Source organism: Sorex fumeus, unplaced genomic scaffold, assembly GCF_029834395.1.
Source record: "Sorex fumeus unplaced genomic scaffold, SorFum_2.1 ptg000162l, whole genome shotgun sequence".
In the NCBI taxonomy this organism is placed as follows: domain Eukaryota; kingdom Metazoa; phylum Chordata; class Mammalia; order Eulipotyphla; family Soricidae; genus Sorex; species Sorex fumeus.
Window position 1 is genome coordinate 720,382 of NW_026606219.1, and position 26,146 is coordinate 746,527.

At 41.4% G+C, this 26,146-nt stretch overlaps 1 protein-coding gene across 1 annotated transcript in view; it reads right to left on the reverse strand.

Annotated features, from left to right (window-relative positions):
* The window catches only part of SLC9A7 (solute carrier family 9 member A7), a 218,400-nt gene that overhangs the window by 70,636 nt on the left and 121,618 nt on the right, over positions 1-26,146 (reverse strand). Inside the window, exon 5 of the mRNA XM_056107333.1 lies at positions 24,692-24,804. Within this exon, the coding sequence (XP_055963308.1) occupies positions 24,692-24,804 (113 nt within the window). The remainder of the gene's footprint in view (positions 1-24,691; positions 24,805-26,146) is intronic.

Below are 26,146 nucleotides of genomic sequence, written 5' to 3' on the forward strand. Positions count from 1 at the left end.
TTCCTGATTGAGCTGCTTAATAGCCATGATCCCAGAGACTCAGAAATGAATCTTGGAATCCAAAGGTTTTTGGCAGAAATGCATCCTGTTCCTGCAGTAGGTTACTGGCGATAGGCCACTCCAGGTTGAAATAGGCAAAACGACTTAATCCAGAGCCCAGAAGCTTGTGGCAGTAAAATGAATGGACCATGTGTTAAACTACGGTGGCATGCCTCCACGGGAGGGAAAGGGTGTTGCTCCCTTCCACCTTTTTCCCTCCACCGGCAGCAGGGTGGCCACTGCCTCACAGCTTATTGGAAAGCCAGGTATGAACCGGCAGTGACGGAGCAACTGCAGTCTCATGGGAAGTGGGGCGGTACCGGCCCATCCTTCACGCCCTACTGAGTTCACAAGTTGCCCCCCACAAACAACTCTCTGGCACAGCCATGTCTCCAGAGGCAAAAGGACTTAATCCAGAGCCCGGAAGCTTGCGGCAGAAATGTGAATTGACCATGTGTTAAACTATGGTGCCATGCCTCCCCGGGAGAGAAAGGGTGTTGCTCTCTTCCGGCTTTCCCGCCCCCCACCCCAGAAGCAAGGTGGCTGCTGTCTCTGATCTTACTGGAAAGCCAGGTATGAGCCGGTGGTGACGGGGAACTGCAGTCTCATGGGATGGGGGACGGTACTGGTTCGTCGTTCACACATACTGAGTTCACAAGTTGCCCCGTACAAGCAGCTCTCCAGCACGGCCATTGCTCCAGAGACAAAAGGACTTAATCCAGAGCCTGGTAGTTTGTGGCAGAAACGTGAATGGACCATGTGTTAAACTACAGCACCATGCCTCCCCGAGAGGTAAAGGGTATTGCTCCGTTCCACCTTTTTCCCCACCAGCAGCAAGGTGGCCACTGCCTCAGACCTTATAAGAAATCCAGGTATGAGCTGGCGGTGAAGGGGCAACACAGTCTCATGGGAAGTGGGGCAGTACCGGCATATCCTTCCCGCCCTACCGAGGTCACGAGTTGCCTCCCACAAGCGGCTCTCCGGCACAACCATAACACCAGACACATAGAAACCAGTCTCGTAATTATCTGGCTCTTTGCAGAAACCCAAAATCGTGAGGCTGCTATGGCGGCCATGTGAGATTATATGATTCTCATGACCAGCTATAGAAAACAAAGTATTTCACAATGCCTTTTCAGCAATTCTGATTGTTTGGGGGGGTGGGGATTCTAAACAATAATGGCGCATCTTTTGTGGAAATAATGAATGTAATCAATGTAGAGAATAGTTAAGTGGAAATCATCTGCCTCACAGGCATTTGGAGGATTGGGAGGGGGTATATTGGGGTTCTTGGTGATGAAAAATGAGTACTGGTGAAGGGAAAGGTGTTTGATCATTGTGTGACTGAGACTTAAACCTGAAAGTAATTTTTAAACTACAGTAATTTTTCCCACAGTGATTCAATAAATAAATGTAATAAGTCACTGTTACTGTCACTGTCAAAAAAAAAAGAGTAATTCATCCTAACACCAAAGAATAGCTGAGATAAGTACCAGGAGTTTCACTCCATGGCTTGGAGGCCAGCCACACATGCTAGGGAAAAAGGCAGGTCAGAAAGAGAAGGGAGCACCAAGTAAAGAGTGTTGGGAGGATTCTCCCAGGATCGGAAGATGCCTGCTGAAAATACATCATAGACCGAACATGATTGCCACTCAATGCCTATTTTGCAAACCTCAGCAGCCAAAAGGGGCAAGAGAGAACAAAATATAATGTCCGGCCACAGAGGTGGGGTGAGTTGGGAGGGTGGCGAGGTGGGAGGGATACTGGGGTCATTGGTGGTGGAGAATGGGCACTGGTGGAGGGATGGGTACTCGATCATTGTATAACTGAAACCCAAGCACAAAAACTTCTAAGTCTACAACTGTACCTCATGGTGTTTCACTAATAAAAATAAATTTTAAAAAAAAGAAATTTGGCCCTCTTCACTCCTGACCGCGGCGCCCATCTCATCCTAAATCCAGGTCAGCTTGGCTGCCGGCTCGCGACCCTGGGACATCCATCTTTCCCTGCAGGACCCCAGGTGTCTCCCGAGATGCCTGAAGAGAAGCAGTTTTGAGCGTCTGCCCTGCCCTCTTCACTCCTGACTGCGGCGCCCATTTCATCCTAAATCCAGGTCAGCTCAGCTGCCGGCTCACGACCCTGGGACCTCCGTCTTTCCCTGCAGGACCCCAGGTGTCTCCCGAGATGTCTGAAGAGAAGCAGTTTTGAGCGTCTGCCCTGCCCTCTTCACTCCTGACCGCAGCGCCCATCTCATCCCAAACCCAGGGTTCCGTAGAGGTGTGGCCTCCTCAAAAGTGGGTGTGGCCTCAAAGTGGGCGTGGCTTAATTTCCGGCCGCAGGTTGTTTTCCCATACTAAGGAACCTAGTCCCCAAGGAATCTAGTCCCCAACCTATTCAGCAATATGAAGAAACAAAGAAAATCCCCAACACAAGGGGAGAACAACGAAAACAATCCAGAACATTCCATCAATACAGCTCAACTAAGGGACCTCTCTGACATAGAATTCAGATACAAAGTCATCAAGATGTTCAATCAACTCAATGAAACAGTCAGACAGACAGCCAGTAACACCACAGAAAAAAATCGACAAATTACGAGAAGAAATGAGAGCAGAAATGTCACGATTAAAAGATTCCATAGACGAAATGAGAAACTCAGTTTCTTCTCTTAAAATAGAATGACCCCAGCTGAAAAGAGAATCAGTGAGCTGGAAGATCAGCTGCAACAAGCCAACACGCAACAACAAACAGTGGCAAGGGACCTCAAAATGGCTCTACAGAGAATCAGAGTCCTAGCAGATGATTCCAAGAGGAACAATATTAGAATCATGGGACTACCTGAAGCTCAGGGAAACAATCCCAATGAAAAGTACACCGTCAAACAAATCATTGCTGAAAACTTCCCAGAGCTGCACAATGCAGCCATTCAGGTTCAAGGAGCCCGAAGGGTGCCAGCTAAAAGAAACCCCAACAAAAACACTCCAAGACATATCATACTTAGAATGATCGATACTGCCGATAGAGACACAATACTGCAAGCAGCAAGAGCAAAGAAGGAAATCACATACAAAGGAGCATCCCTTAGATTCACAGCAGACCTATCAGAGGAAACCCTACAAGCCCGAAGACAGTGGCGAGATATAGTCAAAAAACTCACTGAAATGAATGCTTCACCAAGAATACTCTATCCGGCTAAACTCTCCCTCAAAATCGAAGGAACGGTACACTATTTTATAGATAAACAGCAGCTCAGGAACTTCATAGACTCAAAACCAAACCTAAAGCAAGGCCTAAAGGGGCTACTATAAGAAAAGACAAACCCTACAACCACAACACACCCGCACAGAAACATGACACAAAATCCCATAACCATTCTCACTCTCAATGTCTACGGTCTAAATTCACCAGTTAAGAGACACAGAGTGGCAAAATGGATACAGAGACAGAACCATACATTCTGCTGCCTACAAGAAACTCATCTCAACAGCCAGAGCAAACACAGACTCAAAGTCAAAGGATGGAAAACAATCCTGCAAGCACACAACTCCCTCAAAAAAGCTGGAGGGGCCATACTAGTATCCGACAACATTAATTTCACCTTGAAAAAGATTAGAAGGGACAGTGAAGGCTATTTTCTCTTCATCAAAGGATACGTACAACACGAAGAAATCACACTCTTAAATGTATACGCACCTAATGAGGGAACAGCTAAATATTTAAAACAACTGCTAACAGATTTTAAGGAGGACATCACTACCAACACAATAGTACTTAGAGACTTCAACATCGCCTTATCACCTCTGGATAGATCAACAAGAACAAAATCCAGCAAGGAATTATTGGCTTTGAAAGAAGTAATAGAAGAGAAAGGGCTTATGGACTTATACAGGGCTTTACACCCCAAAAAGAAAGAATACACATTCTTCTCCAGCGCACACGCAACATTTTCCAAAATAGACCATGTGCTAGGACACAAAACATACCTCAACAGAATCAGGAAGATAGAAATAGTATCAGCCATCTTTTCAGACCATGATGCACTGAGGATAGAAGTGAATCACACAAAGACACGGAGAACCAAATCAAACACCTGGAAATTAAACAACTTGATGCTGAACAACGAGTGGGTCAGGAACGAAGTCAAGGATGAAATCAAAAGATACCTGGAAACAAATGAGAATGAACACACAAACTACCAGAACTTATGGGATGCAGCGAAAGTTGTATTAAGGGGAAAATTTATAGCTCTGCAAGCATATCTTAAGTCGATAGAAACGATGCACATAAACAATTTGACCTTACAGCTCAAGACCTTAGAAAAGGATCAACAGAAAGAGCCTAAATCGGGCAGAAGGAAAGAGATCATAAAACTTAGAGCAGAAATCAACGACATGGAAAACAAAGAAACAATCGGAAAGATCAATGAAACCAAGAGCTGGTTCTTCGAGAAAATAAATAAGATAGATAAACCACTAGCAACACTCACAAAGAAACAGAGAGAGAGAGAGAACCCTAATAAATTGAATCAGAAACAAGAATGGGGATATCACAACAGAAACTAAAGAAATTCAAGAGATCATCAGAGACTACTTTGAAAGTCTGTATGCCATGAAACACAAGAACCTGGAAGAAATGGATAAATTCCTGGATTCCTACCATCTCCCAAAGCTGAATCAAGAAGATATAGAGTACTTGAATAGACCTATTCACATCAAGGAAATTGAAACTGTAACCAAAAGTCTTCCCAAAAACAAAAGCCCAGGCCCAGACGGATTTACTAGCGAATTTTTCCAAACATTTAAAGAGGACCTATTGCCAGTTCTTGTCAAGCTTTTCCAGGAAATTGAAAAAACAGAAACTCTCCCAAACAGCTTCTATGAAGCCCATGTTTCTCTAATACCAAAAGGAAACAAAGAAACTGCAAGAAAAAAAACTACAGGCCAATATCCCTGATGAACACGGATGCGAAGATTCTCAACAAAATACTAGCCAAAAGAATACAACAACTCATCAAAAAGATCATACATCATGACCAAGTGGGATTCATCCCAGGGATGCAAGGATGGTTCAACATTCGGAAATCAATCAACATAATCCATCATATCAACAAAAGAAAAGATAAAAATCATATGATCATATCAATAGACGCAGAGAAAGCATTTGACAAGATCCAGCACCCATTCATGATGAAAACCCTTGCCAAAATGGGGATATAGGGGACTTTCCTCAATATAGTTAAAGCCATCTACCACAAACCTACAGCAAACATCATCCTCAATGGGGAAAAACTGAGACACTGAGACCCTTCCCCCTAAGGTCAGGGACGAGACAAGGATGCACACTCTCTCCACTACTGTTCAGTATAGTTCTGGAAGTACTTGCAACAGCGATTAGGCAAGAAAAAGATATTAAGGGCATCCAGAAAGGTAAAGAAGAAATTAAGCTCTCACTATTCGCAGATGACATGATACTATACTTAGAGAACCCTAAAACCTCTACCAATAAACTCCTAGAAACAATAGGCTTGTATAGTAAAGTGGCAGGCTATAAAATCAATACCCAAAAATCCATGGCATTCCTATACGCAAATAGTGAAAGAGATGAAAGTGACATCAAGAAAACAATCCCATTCACAATTGTGTCCTAGAAAATCAAGTATCTAGGAATCAGCTTAACTAAGGAAGTAAAGGACCTGTACAAAGAAAACTACAAAACTCTACTTCAGGAAATAAGAGGACACGAGGAAATGGAAAAATATCCCCTGTTCATGGATGGGGATAATCAACATCATCAAAATGGCAATACTTCCCAAAGCACTGTACAAATTCAATGCAATCCCTATAAGGATACCCATGACATTCTTCAAAAAAATGGAGCAAATACTCCTGAAATTTATATGGAACAATAAGCCCCCACGAATAGCTAAATCAATTCTTGGGAAAAAGAAAATGGGAGGAATCAACCTCCCTAACTTCAAACTCTACTACAAGGCAGTAATAATTAAAACAGCATGGTACTGGAACAAAAGCAGAGCTGCAGACCAAAGGAACAGAGTTGAATATACTGACATTTCCTCCCAAATATATACTCATCTAATCTTTGATAAGGGGGCAAGAAAAGTGAAATGGAGCAGGGAAAGCCTCTTTAATAAACTGTGCTGGCAAAATTGGACGGCTACATGCAAAAAAGTGGGCTCAGATCTCTGCCTAACACCATGCACAAAAGTAAGATCAAAATGGATTTATGACCTCAACACCAGACCAGAATCCATAATGTTTATTGAAGACAAAGTCGGCAAAACTCTCCATGATATTGAAGCTAATGGTATCTTCAAAGATGTCACGCCACTGGCCGAGCAAGTGAAAACAGAGATAGACAAATAGGACTATCTTAAACTAAGAAGCTTCTGCACCTCAAAAGAAACAGTGACCAAAATACAAAGACAGCCTACAGAATGGGAAAGGATATTCACCAAATACACATCCGACAAGGGGTTGATATCAAGGATATACAAGGTACTGGTTAAACTCCACAAGAAGAAATCACCCAACCCCATCAAAAAATGGGATGAGGAAATGAACAGAAACTTTCGCAAAGAAGAAATTCGACTGGCAAAAAGGCACATGAGAAAATGCTCTACATCACTAATCATCAGAGAGATGCAGAATAAAACCACAATGAGATATCATTTCACACCACAGAGACTGGCCCACATCCACAAGAACAAAAGCAACCAATGCTGGCGCGGATGTGGCGAGAAAGGGACTCTCCTTCACTGCTGGTGGGAATGCCGGCTGGTCCAACCCTTTTGGAAAACAGTATGGATGACTCTCAAAAAATTAGAATTTGATCTGCCATTTGACCCAGCTATAGCACTCCTGGGAATATATCCCAGAGAGGCAAAAAGGTATAGTCGAAGTGACATCTGCAATTGTTTGTTCATTGCAGCACACTTTACAATAGCCAGAATCTGGAGCAAACCTGAGTGCCCAAGAGCAGATGACTGGTTAAAGAAACTTTGGTACATTTACACAATGGAGTACTATGTAGCTGTTAGAAAAGATGAAGTTATGAAATTTACATACAAGTGGTACAACATGGAAAGTATCATGTTAAGCGAAATGAGTCAGAAAGAGCGGGATAGACACAGAAAGATTGCATTCATCTGGGGAACATAAAGCAACAAAAAGGGAGACTAACACCCAGGAATGGCTGAGATTAGTACCACGAATTTTGCTCCATGAATGGAAGGCCAGCCACACGTTCTAGGTGAAAAGGAAGCTCAGATACAGAAGACAGCACCAAATGAAGGGTGTTATGAGGACCCTCCCAGGGTGGGAGAAGCATGCTAAAAGTAGTCTATAGACCAAACATGATTGCCACTCAATGCCTCTCTTGCAAAACACAGTACCCAAAAGGAGAGAGAGAGAACAAGGGGGAATACCCTGCCACAGAGGCAGGATGGGACGGGGGGTATGGAGGGTGGGGGGGAATGCTGGGACTCGTGGTGATGGATGACGGGCACTGGTGGAGTGATGGGCACTTGATCATTGTATAACTGAAACCCAAGCACAAAATTTGTAAGCCTATAATTGTACCCCATGGTGTTTCACTAATAAAAAAAGAAAAAAAAAGAAATTTCAGAATTGCAATTTTCTGACTGGTGGGTAGCTGGTGATCGTTGGTCCTGGCACTCCAAGTTTGTCAATAAAGAGAATGTTAAAAATAAAAACTGAAACCTCATTTTCCTAGCCTCTGTCACAGCAAGTATAACCTCTTCCTGCCTGCAAGAAGGGAAAGGCTGGAAAAAGAGCATTAATCTTTCCCCTCCAGGATAAATAATATGTATTTGAAACCAAAGGTAGACCAAGAGAAAAGCAGTGTGTTTGGAAGCCTGATTAGAGTGGCAGACATGGTACCAGTACAGGATCATAAACCAAGAAAGAGATGCTTGGTTTTTGTTTGTTTGTTTGTTTTTTGATTTCATATATCTTGTTAAAGGAAAACCTGACACAGAAGTAGAAATAACATTGAAAAATAGCAAGATGAAGTAATTTAGAAGAAGCTTGTATGAAAGAAATGGGGAATAAGGATGGCAAGGGGTTAGGAAGAAAATACAATGTGTTTTTAACTGTATGAAAATTAATGTTCAGTTGCCAAGTACAGTTCTCTTTATGCCATATAGAGCCCCTGGGTTTGACTAACCGAAGGTCTTACTAAAACTCTGCTTTTAGCCTTTGTTCTGAAATCCATTCCTCTTGTTGCTGCCTTCTTGCTGTCCCCAGAAGCCTCTGTTTCTATCCCAAACAGCTGTTTGTTTAAGCACTTACTAGCCAACCATTTCTATCATTTGCAGCCCCATTACTGACAAAATGATAACACCAACAAAATAAAAATAATGACCAGACCATTATGTAACCATCATCTAGATAAATAAATGGGACTTTGTCAGCCTGTCCCTGAAATTACTCAATTTTATTCTGCTCAAAAGTATCCACTTAACTGAATTTTACAGAAATAGTTCACAGAATTTCCTCATAATTTACTTCTTTTTTTTTCTTTGTTTTTATCCCATACTTGGCAAGGCTAAGGGCACCATACATGGTGCAGGGGATCAAACCAGGGTCAGTGGCATGCAATGTATGTACCTTGCCCACTCATAATTTGATCACATAATGTATTTTGTCCCTGACACTTTGTGTGGTTTGCTCTATTTTTATTTATTTTAAATAATTTTAATTTCTAACATCTTCTGTTCTATGTAGGCTTCCTCTTGATTCCAGTCTCTTTTCATAACCTATCATTTAGTTCTTTTATTTTTTAATTTTACAATCCTGATATAGATCACTCGTTTTAAAAATACCTATAATTTTTCAGGGGTATGGTGCCGCCAGCAGGTCAATCTGTACATGTGAGGCGAGTGCATCAGCAGCCTGATGGCGCCTTCAGACTTCCAGATACCCCAAAAGTGCTGCTGTGCCTTTGGCCAGAACCCAAAAACTTGGGGCAAAGTTTACCAAGAAAGTATACAGCCAAAAGTTAGGTATGTGGGAGACGCACCCACAAAACACCTCCGGCTCAGCTATATAATTGGAGGCAAGGCCTCTCTGGTTCCTGATCGAACTGTTTAATGACCATGATTCCAGAGACTCAGAATCAAATCTCGAAACCCAAAGGCTTTTGGCAGAACTGCATCTAGTCCCTGCAGTAGGTTACCGGTGCAGGGCCGCCCCAGGTGGGAATAGGTTTCATGTCTTGGCCTGTTTCCCCTGGCGGCCAGGTGGCCACCATCCTCCAGAGGCCATTGGACAGTCAGGTTTCGGTCTGCAGTGACGAGATATGCAGGGCCTTATGGGATGGGGGTGGAGCCAGTCCTTTTCTCCCTGTCCCAATGAGATCCTGAGTTGCTGCCCACAAACAGCCTCTGGCTCCTGATCAAGCTGCTTAATGGCCATGATCCCAGAGACTCGGAAACTCGAAACCCAGCGGTGTTTGGCAGAAATGCGTCCAGACCACACAGTAGGTTACTGTCACCAGGCCATCCCAGGGGGAAAAGAGTACTATCCCTCTGCCTGCTCCCCCATGTTGGCCCGGTGGCTGCCATCCTCCAGAGGCCACTGGACAGTCAGGTTTGGGCCCACAGTGAGGAGACACGTGGGGCCTCACAGGATGGGGGTGGAGCCGGCCCTTTCCTCCCCTTCCCAACGAGACCCCGAGTCGCTACCCACAAACAGCCTCTCTGGCTCCTGATCAAGCTGCTTAACAGCCATGATCCCAGAGACTCAGAAACAAATCTCGAAACCCAGAGGCTTTTGGCAGAAATGCGTCCGGACTACGCAGTAGGTTACTGTCGCCAGGTCACCCCAAGGGGGAAAGGGTGCTGTCCCTCCACCTGCTCCCCTTTGGTGGCTTGGTGGCTGCCATCCTCCAGAGGCCATTGGACAGTCAGGGTTGGGTCCAGAGTGACGAAATACACCAGGCCTCACGGGATGGGGGTGGAGCTGGCCCTTTCCTCCCCATTCCAATGAGACTCCAAGTTGCTGCTCACGAACAGCCTCTCTGGCTCCTGATCAAGCTGCTAAACAGTCATGATCCCATTGACTCAGGAACAAATCTCGGAACCCTGCAGGTCTTGGCAGAAATCCCTCCAGATTTAATTGTTAAAATTTCGGAATTTTAAAATTTTAAAATTTTAAAATTTTAAAATTTTATGTTATTCATAACCAGCAATAGAAAACAAATTGTCTACTGTTGCCTTTTTGGCAGATCCAAGTGTTGGGGTAAAATCCCAAATAATAATGGTGGGTCAGGTGTCAAAATATTGAATGTAATCAAAGTAGAGAGAGAGTAATGTGGAGGTTATCTGCTCCACAGGTAGGAGGAGGGTGTGGGATGGGGTTTTTGGTGGTGAAGAATGGGCATTGGTGAAGGTACTGGTGTTTCATTGTAAAATGTAATGTACAATATAGAAGTATTTCAAGACTTAAATTTGAAAGCTTTGTAACTTATCTCACAGTGATTCAATAAATAAAATTATAAAAAAATGAAAAAGAAAGTAAGGTGGAGTTCATGCCCAATTCAATCAGCCTAATCAGTGGCTAAATAAATAGCAGTCTCCTACATTAAAATAAAAAATACTTATAATTTTTTCAATTTCCTTTAACTTCTTCTAGAATATTAATAAGTTCATATGCTTTAAGACCCAATTTTTAAACTTTAGTTTCTGTTAACTTTTATTTTTCAGCCATGTAGTCCTCATTTTTACAATATGTTTGCCTAAAGTTCTACTTCAATCCACTTAAATTTCTTTTATTGAATCACTGTGAGATAGACCCTTACAAAACTGTTCATGATTAGGTTTCAATCACACAGTTTTCCAGAGATGAAATGGCAAAGATGTTCAATGACCTCAATCCATTTTGATGCTCAGATTAAATGAGATGTGGAGTCGGGTAGAAGATCCAAATCACCTTCCTCCTTTCATGACTCTAGGGCTCCCCCTTCTAGTTTTAAATGTGTTTAAAAGTATGGTTAATAGGAGTAGCCCCTCCCAATATTGTAGTAGATTCACTTCAACCGGTTCCATCTCCAATCATATCAGCTTTCTCTCTGTTTTAATTCCCTGTCAAATAAGGTCCTTGGACCTACTCGCTTATTTTTAGAGAGCACCTCCAGCCTTCCAGAAAGATCTTAGTAAGTCTTTTCTGAAATCCTCGGGTTATTCTAGCCTATAACCTTCTCCAGATGCCTTGTACTCACCCACAGACTGCAACCTATAAAGCATCCTCCCAGTTTTAACTGTTGTCGAGGGCTGCCTCTCAGTTTTAACTGTTGTTGTAAGATGTGCACCCAAATTTCTTATTTTTCATGGTTTTTTGTTTGGGGACACAGTGGTGCATGGAGGCTACTCCAAAAACAGTGTACAGTAGTGGCTCCTGGGAGTACTTCACGGACCATGTGGTGCTGGAAATGGAATCCAGACCTCCTGCATGCAAAACATATGCACAGCTCATTGAGCTATCTCTCTGCTCACCCCCACAAATATCTTTACTCCCAGTGGGGATCCCTCTATTTGAATATGAATACTTGTGGGAAATTTCTAAATTCCCTAGTAATCAAAAGAATCAGTAATCACTCTCCTTTCCTCCCCTTCACTTCCTCCTGCACAACTTCCATTCTTTTTGTCTGTTTTAGGGTCATACCCATTGGTGTTCAGAAGTTACTATTGACTTGCTCTCAGCATTACTCCTGTGGAGTTCAGGGTGCATATGAGGGAGGTACCAGGGATTGAAGCTGAGTCAGCCACATGCAAGGTAAGCGCCCTACCCACTGTGCTATCGCTCTGGCCACAACTACCATTGTTGTTTCTGAGACTCTCTGTCCAACTGGTGGTTTGACCCACCAATTGCTGATATTTGGGAATTCATGAGAATATTCTGTTAGCTAATTATCTGTTTTTTTCTTTCTGTGTCTCCTTTCTCCATTTTTATTAGGAATTGAAGGAGATTCCAAAACTATACAGCCCCCAGTATTCCTTCCTTTTATAAAAATTCAGTAGATTTTTTGAGAATAAGCAAATAATTGGATTTGAAAAAATGTTGATTACATCATGAGGTGGTTGCAAGTAATAATATATCTAGGGGCTGAAACCACTATACCACTATTCAGATTCTAACTAGACATGAATAGTAGACAGCTCATCAGTTACAGATAATCCTAAAAGATAAGCCATTTTTTAACACAAGGGATTTGGCTAAAACTATTCTTATCTAGGGGTCCAGGGATTGGTCAGCAGCAAAGTGTCATACTTGTAAGTATGAGGCCACATTCAATCAACTAGTGATTACTAGTGCTGCACACATTCTTGGTCCCTAGACCTCTGTTATCGTTGGGACTCCTGACATCACAACTGCAGGTACAACACCCAGTGAACACTGAAACTGAAGATATACAAGTACCAGGGCCAGGAATATGATTCCAGAGAGCACAAGCAACAACCCCAGTGACTTCTAATGAGCACTGCAAGCATCAAAACTAAAGTGTGCAACAGCTGGCGAGCAAAGCAACTGTGTGAGTATGGCTATCAGATGTGACCTCCTCACCCCCGCCCCCTGCACAGAGGGTGCTACATGCAAGTAGGCAAGCACACCAAAATCAAGTGGTGGGACTTAAGGTCATGGAAACAACAAAGAGAATGAGAGAGGAGGATACAAATAAAATTCCTTTTGAATTTATTTTCTTATTTTCTGGATTAGGGCCATAGCCTGTGGTGCTCAGAGGCTATTCCTAGCTCTGTGCTCGAGAGTGACCCTGGCTGTGATTGATCAAGGTCAATCACATGCACTGCAAGCACCTAATTCTCTCTACTCTCTGCCCAGCCCTGGATTCTCTGTATTACTGTGTACATAAAAAACATTTGCAATTCTTTATGTCATATCTATGATGGTTGGTTTTATGTGCCAACCTGAATGCATAATGGTATGCCTAGATATTTGGCTCAACACTATTCTAGATGAATCTATCAGGGACTTTGGGATGAGAATAACATTCAAATCAGTAGACTGAATAAAAGCAGCCCTTCTCAAGATGGTGGGCCTCATTCAATTTACTAACACTTGACCAGAATAAAAAGGCAGAGAATTGGGAAATTTATTTTCCCAATCTGTCTTTAAGCTGTTTCATCAATTTTCTGCCTTTGGACCTGCACTGAAGCTCACATATAAGGTCTCTCCATTTTCCAGTTTGGCCTCCAGTTCTCAGGACTATAATTTTGGGACTTTGTCACCAACAATTTACAACCTCAATCTCCCTTCTTTCACTCCCTTCTCTCTGTGAAATTACATAAAAATAGGATATATCTTATTGAATTTATATATAATATGTAGCCTGTAGACTATTTATCTGAAGAAACTTGATTAATACAAAATATTTACTCTTATTAATCATTATACAAGAATTATCTTTTCTTAACTCAATGTTGAAAAAAATAAGAGTGATACTAGTACAGTGGGTAGGGCGTTTGCCTTGCATGTTACCAAGCCGGGTTCAATCCCCAGCATCTTTTGTAATTCACTGAGCTTACCAGGAGTGATCCCTAAGCACAGAGTAGCCTGGTGTACCACCAGGCACACAGGAATAGGCCCTGAGTATCACCAGCTGTGATCAAAACCCCAAAATAGTAACAGTTACACAAAATAGACACTTTGGTAAAAATTTAACCATTTCATTTAGCCCATATGAAATCCCATTAGGTGGATTCCTCCCTTTAGAGATGAAAAATGGGCCTTATGTAAGGGACTGCTTTATGCTAAAACATCAGTATTCCTCAAATTTCAGTGGTGAGCCCAAGAGAAGTTTTAACCACAACTCTACTGTAAACACGTCCACAGGGGACTGGCACTGGAGGCTTCTGTGCACATTGGTCACTTGGAGATTCCAGATCGGTAAAGGCTACTCTTAGCCAACAGAGCATGGGGCTAACTGCCCAGGAGACTAAGTCCGGGACTCTACCAGTCAGTATCCTGGCAGAAGACAGAAGGTACCCACAAATCAAGCAATCTGAGCAATGATTAATAAAGGCATTATTTATCAAAGTGTGAGTAGAATGTGGGCAGTACTTGAGGATGAAAACAGGGAGCTTATGGGGTTAGAGAGATAGCACAGTGGGTAAAGCACTTGCTATCCCTTGGTTCGATTCCTGGCAACCCATATGATCCCCTGAGCCCCACCAGGAGTGAATCCTGAGCACAGACCCAAGAGTAAACCCTGAGCATTTCCAGGTGTGCCCTCCACACCACCCACAAAAAAAAGAAAACAAGGGAGCTTTCATGTCATCCATATGTCTAAATAGTCTGAAGACGGGGTGACTTCCAAAACAGGGAGCTCCTGACAAGAGCTATGACTTTAGATCAAGGAATACAGCCAACCTGCAGGAACCATATAATCTTCATTCTCCTTCCAGTTTCCCACTGGTATCCCTGATGGACAACTCCTCCTCCAGGAAACTAAAAATGCAAAGGAACCTTTGATCATTCCTATAATTCAGCTTTCTGTAGCAGAGAGGCGGGTGAAGAACAGCAGTGAACAAAACTGGTAAAGCAATCATAGTTGCCAACTAGGTATAAGAACTTAAGAAATCACGTGTGCACTAACACACAGAAAGAGAAAGAGAGAAAAAGAGAGAGAGAGTACTTAGCACATAACAAGTCCCAAAGATTTAGTAAAGTGAGGGATTGTACTATGTAATTTCTGAAAGCCCTTCTCACTTTAAAACACTTTATCAAAAATAGCAATTATAAATAGTGAAATATTTTTAAGAGATCAATTTCACTCACTTATCTGTGACATAAAGGCTAGTATGCATCTATTAGTAATAAAAGAAATTAACACTTAAAAAATACTGGTCTGATTTTGGCTGGCCTGAATTTCAACTTCCCATTCTCCAGGTCCAAAACCATATAAAAGAGGCAGGAAAGATATAGTACAGTGGGTAAGGTGCTTGCCTTGTATGCGGCCAACCAGGTTCAATTCCTAGTTTCCCATATGGCCCCCAGAGCACATTTCCAGGTGTGATGCCTGAGCACTGCCAGGAATAACCACTGAGCATTTCGAGGTGTGGCCCAAAAACAAACAAACAAACAAAAAGAGGCAGGAACTTCCTTCCGTGTCCTTCCTGAGCAAGTCTGTGCCCAAGCAAGATGAGGAATATGGGTACTGATCACCATGGGAGCTGATGGATAGGAATGAAAGACTATGTGAGTGGAGAGGTGGGGTATATCATGACCCTTAAAATCAGAGACCCAATCACAACTATTATTTCTAGTTGAACAGAGACTGCTAAAAGATAATTAATTGACCAAGACCACAGATCCATATGTGTAAAAAGCAGTGTGTTGTGTGTGGAGTGGATGGAATAAAAGAATAGCAAGATATATAGGAAGCAGGAAAAATCAATAATCTGAATTAATTTATTCAGCAAACTCCTTGGACTCCTTATAGGTGCACCTGCATATATTTTAAGGTGCTTCACTTTACTGTACATTAAATAATGCATTTTTTTTACAAATGGAAGTTTTCTGACAACTCTGTATCAAACAAGTCTATAGATGCCATTTTTCCAAAGTGTGCTCACTTCATGTCAAATAATTCTTCTAAGATTCAAAACTTTGTCATTATTATATCTGTTCTTGTGATAGGCTGGAGCAATAGCACAGCGGGTAGGGCATTTGCCTTGCATGCGGCTAACCAGGGTTCGATCCCCCGTCCATCTTAGAGAGCCTGGCAAGCTACTGAGAGTATCCCGCCCACACAGCAGAGCCTGGCAAGCTCCCCGTGGCATATTCGATATGCCAAAAACAGTAACAAGTCTCACAATGGAGACATTACTGTTGCCCGCTTGAGAAAATCCATGAACAATGAGAGGACAGTGCTGTTCTTGTGATGTTATGAGAGGTCTTTGATGTTGCTATTGTGGCTCTCCACTAACAAAAATACTGTGACTTGATGTAGTGGGTAAGGTGTTTGCCTTGTACTCAGATGATCTGGGTTTGATACCCGGCACCACATATTGTCTCCCAGTTTCTCCAGGAGTGATCCCTGAGTGCAGAGCCAGGAGGAAGCACCACCAGGCTTGGCTGAAAAATGAAACGTACAAAAAAATACATTGTGAGCAGAATTTCCTGACCAGGCTGTCTTCATCGGGGTACCTCAGAGAGGGGCAGGTTGAGTCTCCCTCCCCACACCAAGCAGAACCCTGGCAGCCAAAAACCTCCAGAACCCAAGCATCACCATGTGCAAGGCCACTCTCCACATGCTTGGATGAGCCTCACCCAAGAGGGAACCGGCAGAAAAACCCAGGTAATGTGGGACCCATGACTGAGACCTCCAAGCCCGCTCAGATCTGGACTAGGCCTCCTCCCCCCATATCGCCAGTTTTCTAGCAGCTTGGTAGTCACACCCACAAACTGTCCCTGGTGCCATGTAATCTCCTCAATGGCCAAGACCTAGAGACTTTAAACTAAAGCTCCCGAAAGAGAGTAATGCAGAATTTCCTGAAGCATGCAGCCACATTCATGGCTGTGTGACCCCTAGTACTCTAGCTCACTTACTTACCAAAAGTAGCACACATCTGTTTAGTTTTAACATACTTGCTTGTATTCTCTTATATACGGTTCTTAAATGGCTCCACAATGAAACACAACAACCTTCACACATTTCCCTCTTATTGTGGTGGGAAGGTGCTCAGTGGTGGGACTGGCGCTTGAATATATTCTCTAATGAACTATTGTGAACTACTTTATGAAAATAAAATATATAAAAATTGTAAAAATACATTGTTACTCACTGAAGGCTCAGATGATATAGTTTCTTTGCAATCAAGTGTTTTAAATTAAGGTTTGACTATTTTTTAGACAATGATGCTGTGCACTTATTATGCCACAGTACATTGATATGTATCCTTTATATGCAATGGGAACTCAAAAATATCTCAGGTGCCTTTCAGTATTCACCTTATCACTATGGTTTTGGAACCAAACCTGTAATATGCCAAGGTGTTTCTGTACTAAAGAATAATAAGCCCTTGAAAACACTTGGTACAAAACAGTAAGTATGAGCAAAATGGACTGCTCAGGAAAAATCAGAGCACCATATGTGCAGGAGGAGGAGAAGAGTAACTAGGCAGGTGGCTGATTTTAACTCAATCTCAAAGGCTAAGCCAAATACTGACCAACCTGTCTGAGGTAACTAGAGAATTTTTCTTTGAGAGCATACATTACATCTTTAGAAACCTGTGTGTCGGCCACACTGACTCAAAGGATATAAAAGTGACAAAATTTAGAGGAATCAATTTAAAATGATTCACAGAAAGGAAGTTGCACTCATCATTTCCTCAGTAGCTTCCTAGGAGTGCAATACCAGTGGGAAATGTACATTTTCATTCCTGAATGGTAGGTCCATTTAAAGTAATGGTCCAAAACAATAAGGCCAGAGAGCAGACTATATCACCCCATATTTATGGTGTCATGGTCAAGTGCTGATGTGAAGATCAAAGACTGGAACCAAATACAGTGAAATCAGAGAAACTGAACCTTTTTCCTTCATATGCATCAACAGTTCTGTGCATCCCAATACAAGCATTTTAATTTGCTATACCAAGGACAAGATTTTGTCTAACTCTGCCTTTAAGTTGTGTCTTTGAAGACCTGTTTTGAGGTAACAGAATTTTCGGAGCATTGGTAAAAACATTTTTAATTTATAAAACTGGTCATATTTCAAAAAGATCCCATTAAAATAAATTGATGCCCCAATATTTAATAAGTACAAGCTTTCAATTTCTTAGAAATTTCATTTATATTAAGACTCTTAGTGCATCAGTCTTCATAGGTCAAATTAAAAAATGCTGTGTTATGGCAATGTTTTCCTTTATTTTCTATCAGGAACACATTAAAGATAAATAGATGATTGTGAACATAATCTAAAGTAATGGGCAGCCTTAAATGAAGTAACACTAACAGTTAAGAATATAATATAAATAGCCTTAATGTCATGGAGCTGGAGATATAGTACACCACATAAGTTGCTTGCTTTGCATGAAAGCTGACCCAGGTTTGATCCCCAGCATCCTATATGGTCCCCTAAGCATGGCCAGGACTGAATCCTGAGTGCAGAGCCAGGCGTAATCCCTGAAGATTGTCAGTTGTTGCCCCCAAACAAAACCAAAAATCTTAATGCTATATATTATAACCTCCCCTTGCTTGTATTAGTTGACATATTAATATACTGAGTAATTTTCAAAACTGTTCTACTACTTTGGTTCCTCCCTAATATGTATTTAATAGTTGTCTTTAAAGGAAGTAATAGCTGTAACTACTTTATTTGAACAGATGTAATTATGGGTTTTAACTTGAAGAAAAGAACTCTTTTCATTTTAAGCTGCAGGGGAGGAGGGATATATAATTACTTTTAAGAACTGGTTCGATTAAAAATTGGGAAAAACACAAGATAAGACATTTATAAATAAGAAATTAAGATTGCAGTCTTGCAGGAACATTGCAACAAATGGGCTTACATATTATATTACCTTGACTACCAGGATCCATTTACACTAATGAAACAATATGATTTAGCCAAATATTTCCTTAAAAAGGCAAAGGATGAGAAGGAACACAGTCTGAATCCAAAAATTATGACTAAACTAATGTTGAAAAGGAAAAGAGAAGAGGGGCTCACAGCTAGAAGAAATCCAAGTGCCCAATGGTGAAAAGAGAAACAAACAAAATGATAACTACATATAAGAGAATATTATTCAAGCTTAAAAAGAAAGAAAACTCTGACACGTGCTCCAACAGAGGACATTCTTCTAAGTGGAATAAGCAAGATGAAGAAGGACAAATACTACTTGATTCTACTTAGATAAGGTATCTGTAGTAGCAATCTTATGGAAATAAAAAGCAAAACCTTGGCTTCAAGGGAAAAGGAGAGAATGAGGAGTTTTTGCTTTTAATGAGTATATGGTTTCAGTATTGCAAGGTGAAAAAGTTTTATTAACTGACTGCACAATACAAAATACTTAAGGTTACCAAACAATTTACTTAAGATTAGTTACAAATGTACAGGTACAGCCCGCCCCCAAGGCCCTGAGTCCCTCTCTGGGCATGCGCAGCTAGAACCAGCCCCTAGAAAGCCGGTTTTCAACCCCTGATCTGCGTGGGACGGGCACAGAGGCCCAGCTCTGGGCAACAAAGCTGAACGGCTCCAATTCCAAACAGGAGACGTTCCCAACTCTTCGACCAGTGCCAGGGACTCTTTCCGGAGCCGCGGCCGCTAATGCGGCCGCGAAATATTTTCCCACTACGTATACCATAGGAACCATAAGCTACCTTCTTAGATGGAAACTTCTCTATTTTGGCTCAGCCACTAGAAACACAGTAGCCAATAAACCATAAGCCTATCTTAACTCACACTGCATATCAAGCAGAATAGTAACAGTGAACGTGAAGGACTAAACCACACCTCTCACAATGGTAAAGCAACGCAAAAGCCCACCAAACTTTCATATTGAAGAGTCTAGCCCAGATGACACCAACAGTACTGTAGTGTTAGACAACCTCTCTGACAAGGAATTCAGAAGGGAGCTACTTAGGATGCTTAGGGAATTAAAAGAAACAATGGAAAGCAATGCCAATAGAAGACAACAGGATCTGAAGGCAGAAATGAGGAAAATGCAATCAGAAATGTCAGACCTGAAAAATCTCGTAGGCGAATTGAAAAGCTCAGTGGAAGGCCTCAGCAGCAGAGTAAGAGCGGCTGAGAACAGAATCAGTGAGCTCGAAGATGAAGTTCAGAGACTCTCCAGAAAAGAGCAGAAAATGGAAAAGAGACTCACAATTCAGGAACAGATGGCAAAAGAAGATCGTGATGAAGCCAAGAGGGGTAACATAAGAATTATTGGAGTCCCAGAGGGACAGGAAGAAAACCTCGATGAAGAAGAAACTGTCAAATACATCATTGCTACATTTCCAGAGCTGAAGAAAACTTGTGACCACATTCAGGAGGCCCGAAGGGTACCAGCTAGAAGAAATCCGAATAAAAATACCACAAGACACATTCTGATCAAAATGACCAAAACCTTAGACAGAGACAAAATTCTGAAAGCAGCAAGATCGAAGAAAGAAATCTCTTACAAAGGAGCATCCTTAAAATTCACAGCTGATTTTTCTGATGAAACCCTCATGGCCCGAAAACAGTGGTGGGACATAGTAAAAAAACTCAATGAAATAAATGCCTCCCCCAAAATACTTTTCCCAGCAAGACTCTCATTCATAATAGAAGGAACAACACACAGTTTCACAGACAAACAACAGCTCAGGAACTTCATAGACTCAAAACCATGGTTACAAGAACAACTAAATGGGCTACTTTAAGGCAAGAAAGGCCCCTCAAATTCACCAAATTTTACCAGAACAATGGGACAAAATCCCATAACAATAATCTCTCTCAATGTCAATGGGCTAAACACACCAATTAAAAGACATAGAGTGGCAGGATGGATTAGAAAATTGAACCCAACATTCTGCTGCCTGCAAGAAACGCATCTCAATAGTCAAAGCAAACACAGACTCAGAGTCAAAGGCTGGAAAACAATCCTACAGGCAAACAGCTCCCATAAAAAAGCTGGGGTAGCCATCCTTATATCAGACCACATCGATTTCAGAGTGAGGAAGGTCATAAGAGACAGTGAAGGCCATTTCTTATTGATCAAAGGATCTGTACAACAGGAAGAACTTACAATAATAAATGTATATGCACCTAATGAGAGACCAGCAAAGTACTTAAAACAACTACTCATAGATTTGGAAAAAGACATCAATAGCAACACAATACTAGTGGGAGACTTCAACACTGCTTTGTCACCTCTTGATAGATCAACCAGACTCAAGCTTAGCAAGGACATACTTCATTTGAGGGAAACAATGGAAGAAAGGGACTTAGTAGATATATACAGGACACTTCATCCACAGAAAGCTGAATACACATTCTTCTCAAGCGTACATGGAACATTCTCCAAGATAGACCACATGCTGAGCCACAAAACATGCCTCCATAAAATTAAGAAGGTAGAGATTGTATCAACAATCTTCTCAGACCATAATGCGCTGAAATTAGAAGTAAATCACACACAAAAACAGAAAACTAAATCAAACACCTGGAAATTAAAAGGTGCACTATTGAACAACGAGTGGATTAGACAGGAAATCAAAGAGGAAATCAAAAGATTCCTAGAAACGAATGAAAATGAGAACACGAGTTACCAAAACTTATGGGACACAGCAAAAGCTGTGTTAAGAGGAAAGTTTATAGCTCTACAAGCATTCCTCAGGAAGGAGGAGCGAGCACACATAAGTAACCTAACCTCACAGCTTAAGAGCTTGGAGAAGGACCAAAAAAAGGAGCACAACCCGAACAGGAGAAAGGAAATAATAAAACTCAGAGCAGAGATTAACGAGATGTAAACCCAAAAAACAATCTGAAAGATCAATGAAACCAAAAGCTGGTTCTTTGAGAAAATTACCAAGATCGATAAGCCTCTAGCAAAACTCACAAAGAAAGGGAGAGAGAAAACCCTAATAAACCGAATCAGAAATGAAAAGGGGGTCATTACAACAGAAACCACAGAAATTCAGAGGATCCTCAGGGAGTACTTTGAGAAGCTTTATGCCACGGAACATCAAAACCTCGAGGAAATGGATAAATTCCTAGACTCCTACAGACTCCCAAGGCTGAACCAAGAAGACCTGGAATACCTCAACAGACCTATCACCATCAAGGAAATTGAAATGGTAATAAAAAGTCTCCCCAAGCACAAAAGTCCTGGCCCGGATGGATTCACTAGTGAATTCTTCCAAATCTTTAAAGAGGACTTACTACCAATGCTCTTTAAGCTTTTCCACGAAATTGAAATATCAAAAACACTTCCGAACAGTTTCTACGAAGCAAATATCACACTGATACCAAAAGCAGACAGAGATACCACAAAGAAAGAGAATTACAGGCCGATATCCCTGATGAACACAGATGCAAAGATCCTCAACAATCTACTAGCAAATAGAATCCAACTACTCATCAAAAAGATCATACACCATGACCAAGTAGGATTCATCCCAGGGATGCAAGGATGGTTTAACATTCGGAAATCAATCAACATAATCCACCATATCAACAAAAGAAAAGATAAAAAGCACATGATCATATCAATAGATGCAGAGAAAGCATTTGATAAGATCCAGCACTCCTTTATGATGAAAACCCTAGCCAAAATGGGTATAGAGGGGACCTTCCTCAACATAATTAAAGCCATCTACCACAAGCCTACAGCAAGCATCATCCTCAATGGGGAAAAACTGAGAGCCTTCCCTCTAAGATCAGGGACGAGACAGGGATGCCCACTCTCTCCACTGCTGTTCAATATAGTACTGGAAGTACTTGCTATAGCAATTAGGCAGGAAAAAGATATTAAGGGCATTCAGGTAGGAAAGGAAGAAATCAAGCTCTCACTATTCGCAGATGATATGATACTCTACTTAGCGAACCCAATAACTTCCACCAAAAAACTCCTAGAAACAATAGACTCGTATAGTAAAGTTGCAGGTTATAAAATCAATACCCAAAAGTCCATGGCTTTCCTATACGCAAACAGTGAGAGAGAAGAAAGCAACATGAAAAAAACAATCCCGTTCACAATTGTGCCCCAGAAAATCAAGTACCTAGGAATCAGCTTAACTAAGGAAGTAAAGGACCTGTACAAAGAAAACTACAAAACGCTACTTCAGGAAATAAAGGAGGACATGAGGAAATGGAAAGATATCCCCTGCTCATGGGTCGGGAGACTTAACATTGTCAAAATGGCAATACTACCGAAAGCATTGTATAAATTCAATGCAATCCCTATAAGGATACCCATGACATTCTTCAAAGAAATGGACAAACACTCCTGAAATTTATATGGAACAATAAGCCCCCACGAATAGCTAAAGCAATTCTTGGGAAAAAGAAAATGGGAGGAATCAACCTCCCGAACTTCAAACTGTACTACAAAGCAGTAATAATTAAAACAGCATGGTACTGGAACAAAGGCAGAACTGCAGACCAATGGAACAGGGTTGAATACACTGACATCTCCCCTCAATCATATGCTCATCTAATCTTTGATAAAGGTGCAAGTAATGTGAAGTGGAGTAAGGAAAGCCTCTTTAATAAATTGTGTTGGCATCACTGGATGGCTACATGCAAAACAATAGTCTCAGAACTCTGCCTAACACCATGTACAAAAGTAAGGTCAAAATGGATTAAAGACCTCAACATCAGACCAGAAACCATAAGGTACATTGAAGATAAAGTTGGCAAAACCCTCCCTGACATTGAAGCTAATGGTATCTTCAAAGATGCCACGCCACTGGCCGAGCAAGTGAAAACAGAGATAGATAAATGGGACTATCTTAAACTAAGAAGCTTCTGCACCTCCAAAGAAACAGTGACCAAAATACAAAGACAGTCTACAGAATGGGAAAGGATATTCACCGAATACACATCTGACAAGGGGTTGATATCCAGGATATACAAAATACTGGTTAAACTCCACAAGAAGAAAACATCCAACCCCATCCAAAAATGGGGCAATGAAATGAACAGAAACTTTCTCAAAGAAGAAATCTGAATGGCAAAAAAGCACATGAGAAAATGCTCTACATCATTAATCATCAGGGAGATGCAGATCAAAACCACAATGAGATACCATCTCACACCTCAGAGACTGGCCCACATTCAAAAGAACAAAAGCAACCGATGCTGGCGTGGATGTGGCGAGAAAGGGACACTCCTTCACTGTTGGTGGGAATGTATGAGATTAATACCCAAGAATAGCTGAGATCAGCACCAGGAGGATTACTCCATAACTTAGAGGCCAGCCGGGTATCCTAGAGGAAAGGGCAGTTCAGATAGAGAAGGGAACACCAAATAAAGGATGTTTGGAGGATCCTCCCAGGAGGGGAGATGCATGTCGAAAGTAGACTATGGACTGAACATGTTTGCCACTCAATGCCTCTTTTGCAGACCACAACACCCAAAAGGAGAGAGAGAACACAGGGGATTGCCCTGCCACAGAGACAGGGGGGATGGGGGGATGGGGGTGGGAGGGATATTATCCATGGTGGTGGAAAATGGGCACTGGTGGAGGGATGGGTATCTGATCATTGTATAATTGAAACCAAAGCACAAAAAATTGTAAATTTACAACTGTAAAAAAAATAAAATAAAATAAAGGGAAAAAAAAGAAATTGCATAAAAAAAAGAATAGTTACAAATGTAAATTGTGTTACATGTTTTACTATAACATTCGCCAACAATAATAATAGCATCAATAATAATAATAGGATCAATAATAATAATGATGATGATGATAATAATAATAATAATAATAAATCATGCCTGTCTTAGAAAAGCCATCTAAGTCTATGAGACCTCTTATTGTTCTCTTCCTCCATCATTCTGTGTTAATATTAGTCTCCCTACTGCAGGAAAATTTTGTCACAATGCACCATAAATTCTTGAACATTCAAATAACATAATGCCACAACATAAGGCTAAATTCACATACCTGGGTCAGTGGCAGAGATGATCGCTCCAAAAAAGAGACAGTCCGTGTAGTAAAATTTATCTGAGAGCTGTCCCACAATCTTCATAAGCTTTACTACACCATACATGAGATTTCTAAAAGAAGGGAAGGTAAACTGTGTCACAAATAAGAAAGAAAATGAAAACTCTCCTAATTCAGTGACTAATCAAATAAGCAAGGTAATATTAGAATATTGTCATTTAAGGGAGATTTGTGAAAACAATTAAACAGCTGCTATAATGGACACTTACCAGTAACATGCACAATTAGGCCTCTGGCACTGGTGGACTGATTTACAATTAATGTCATCTTGCTGAAACATTTGAACATATCATTTACCCCCTTCCCTCCTGCTTTACTATTACTTTTGTGATGATCTTAGGTCACACACACACTTGGTTGCAATGCTCTGTAGGTCACATACTTTACTGTGACACCAGGATCGCACTCAAAACATGGAGCAGTAATGGGAAATGAACTTATAACCTCATGTCAGTAGATGCTCTATAACTGAAACCCATTCATAGAATATGGACATTATTACTTTGGGGGTTAGTTTTTCGGTCACACCTGGCTCAGTGCTTATTTCTGGCAAGCTCAGTGGACCATATGGTGTTCCTGGAACTTAACCCGGGTTGGACAAATGCAAGGTAGACAAATATCCTACCCACTTCTCTTTTGCTCCAACCCTTAGACATTCAATTTTTAAATGTATAAGATTGACATCTAGTCACTGTCACTGTCCTCCCGTTAATCATTGATTTGCTCGAGCGGGCCCAGTAACGTCTCCATTGTGACGATTGTTACTGTGTTTGGCATATCGAATGTGTCATGGGTATCTTGCCAGGCTTTGCTGTGCGGGCGAGATATTCTCGGTAGCTTTACGGGCTCTCTGAGAGGGGCAGAGGAACTGAACTCGGGTCAGCCATATTGGCCGCTTGCCCTACCTGCTTGCAATCACTCCAGCCCTGAAATCAAATATGATCCTCAATTAGCAAGAAAGGTGAAGCATCTTAAGCAACTGGTCTTAGAGAAGAAAGGAATAAAAACAACCCTGAATAATATGTGATATATTGCTATAAATATCACAGGAGTCTATGAAAGTACATTTGAAGTTATGGAAACAATGGGACCAAGGAGATAGTACAGGGAATAAGGTGCTTGCCGTGCATGCTGTTGACCCCAGTTCTATCCCCAGTACTACATAAGCTCCTTAAACACTGCCAGGAGTGATCTTTGAACACAGAGCCAGGAACAAGCCCTGAGCAATGCTTGGTGTGGCCCAAAAACAGCCAAAATAAATTAAATATTTAGACACTAAAAATTAAATTCATGGAAAAGAGTAGACTGGATACAGTTGGATAGGGGAAAAATGGATTGATTTGGATCCAGGCATGGACTTCTTATCGGTATAAGATTGAGAACTCAAGCATCATC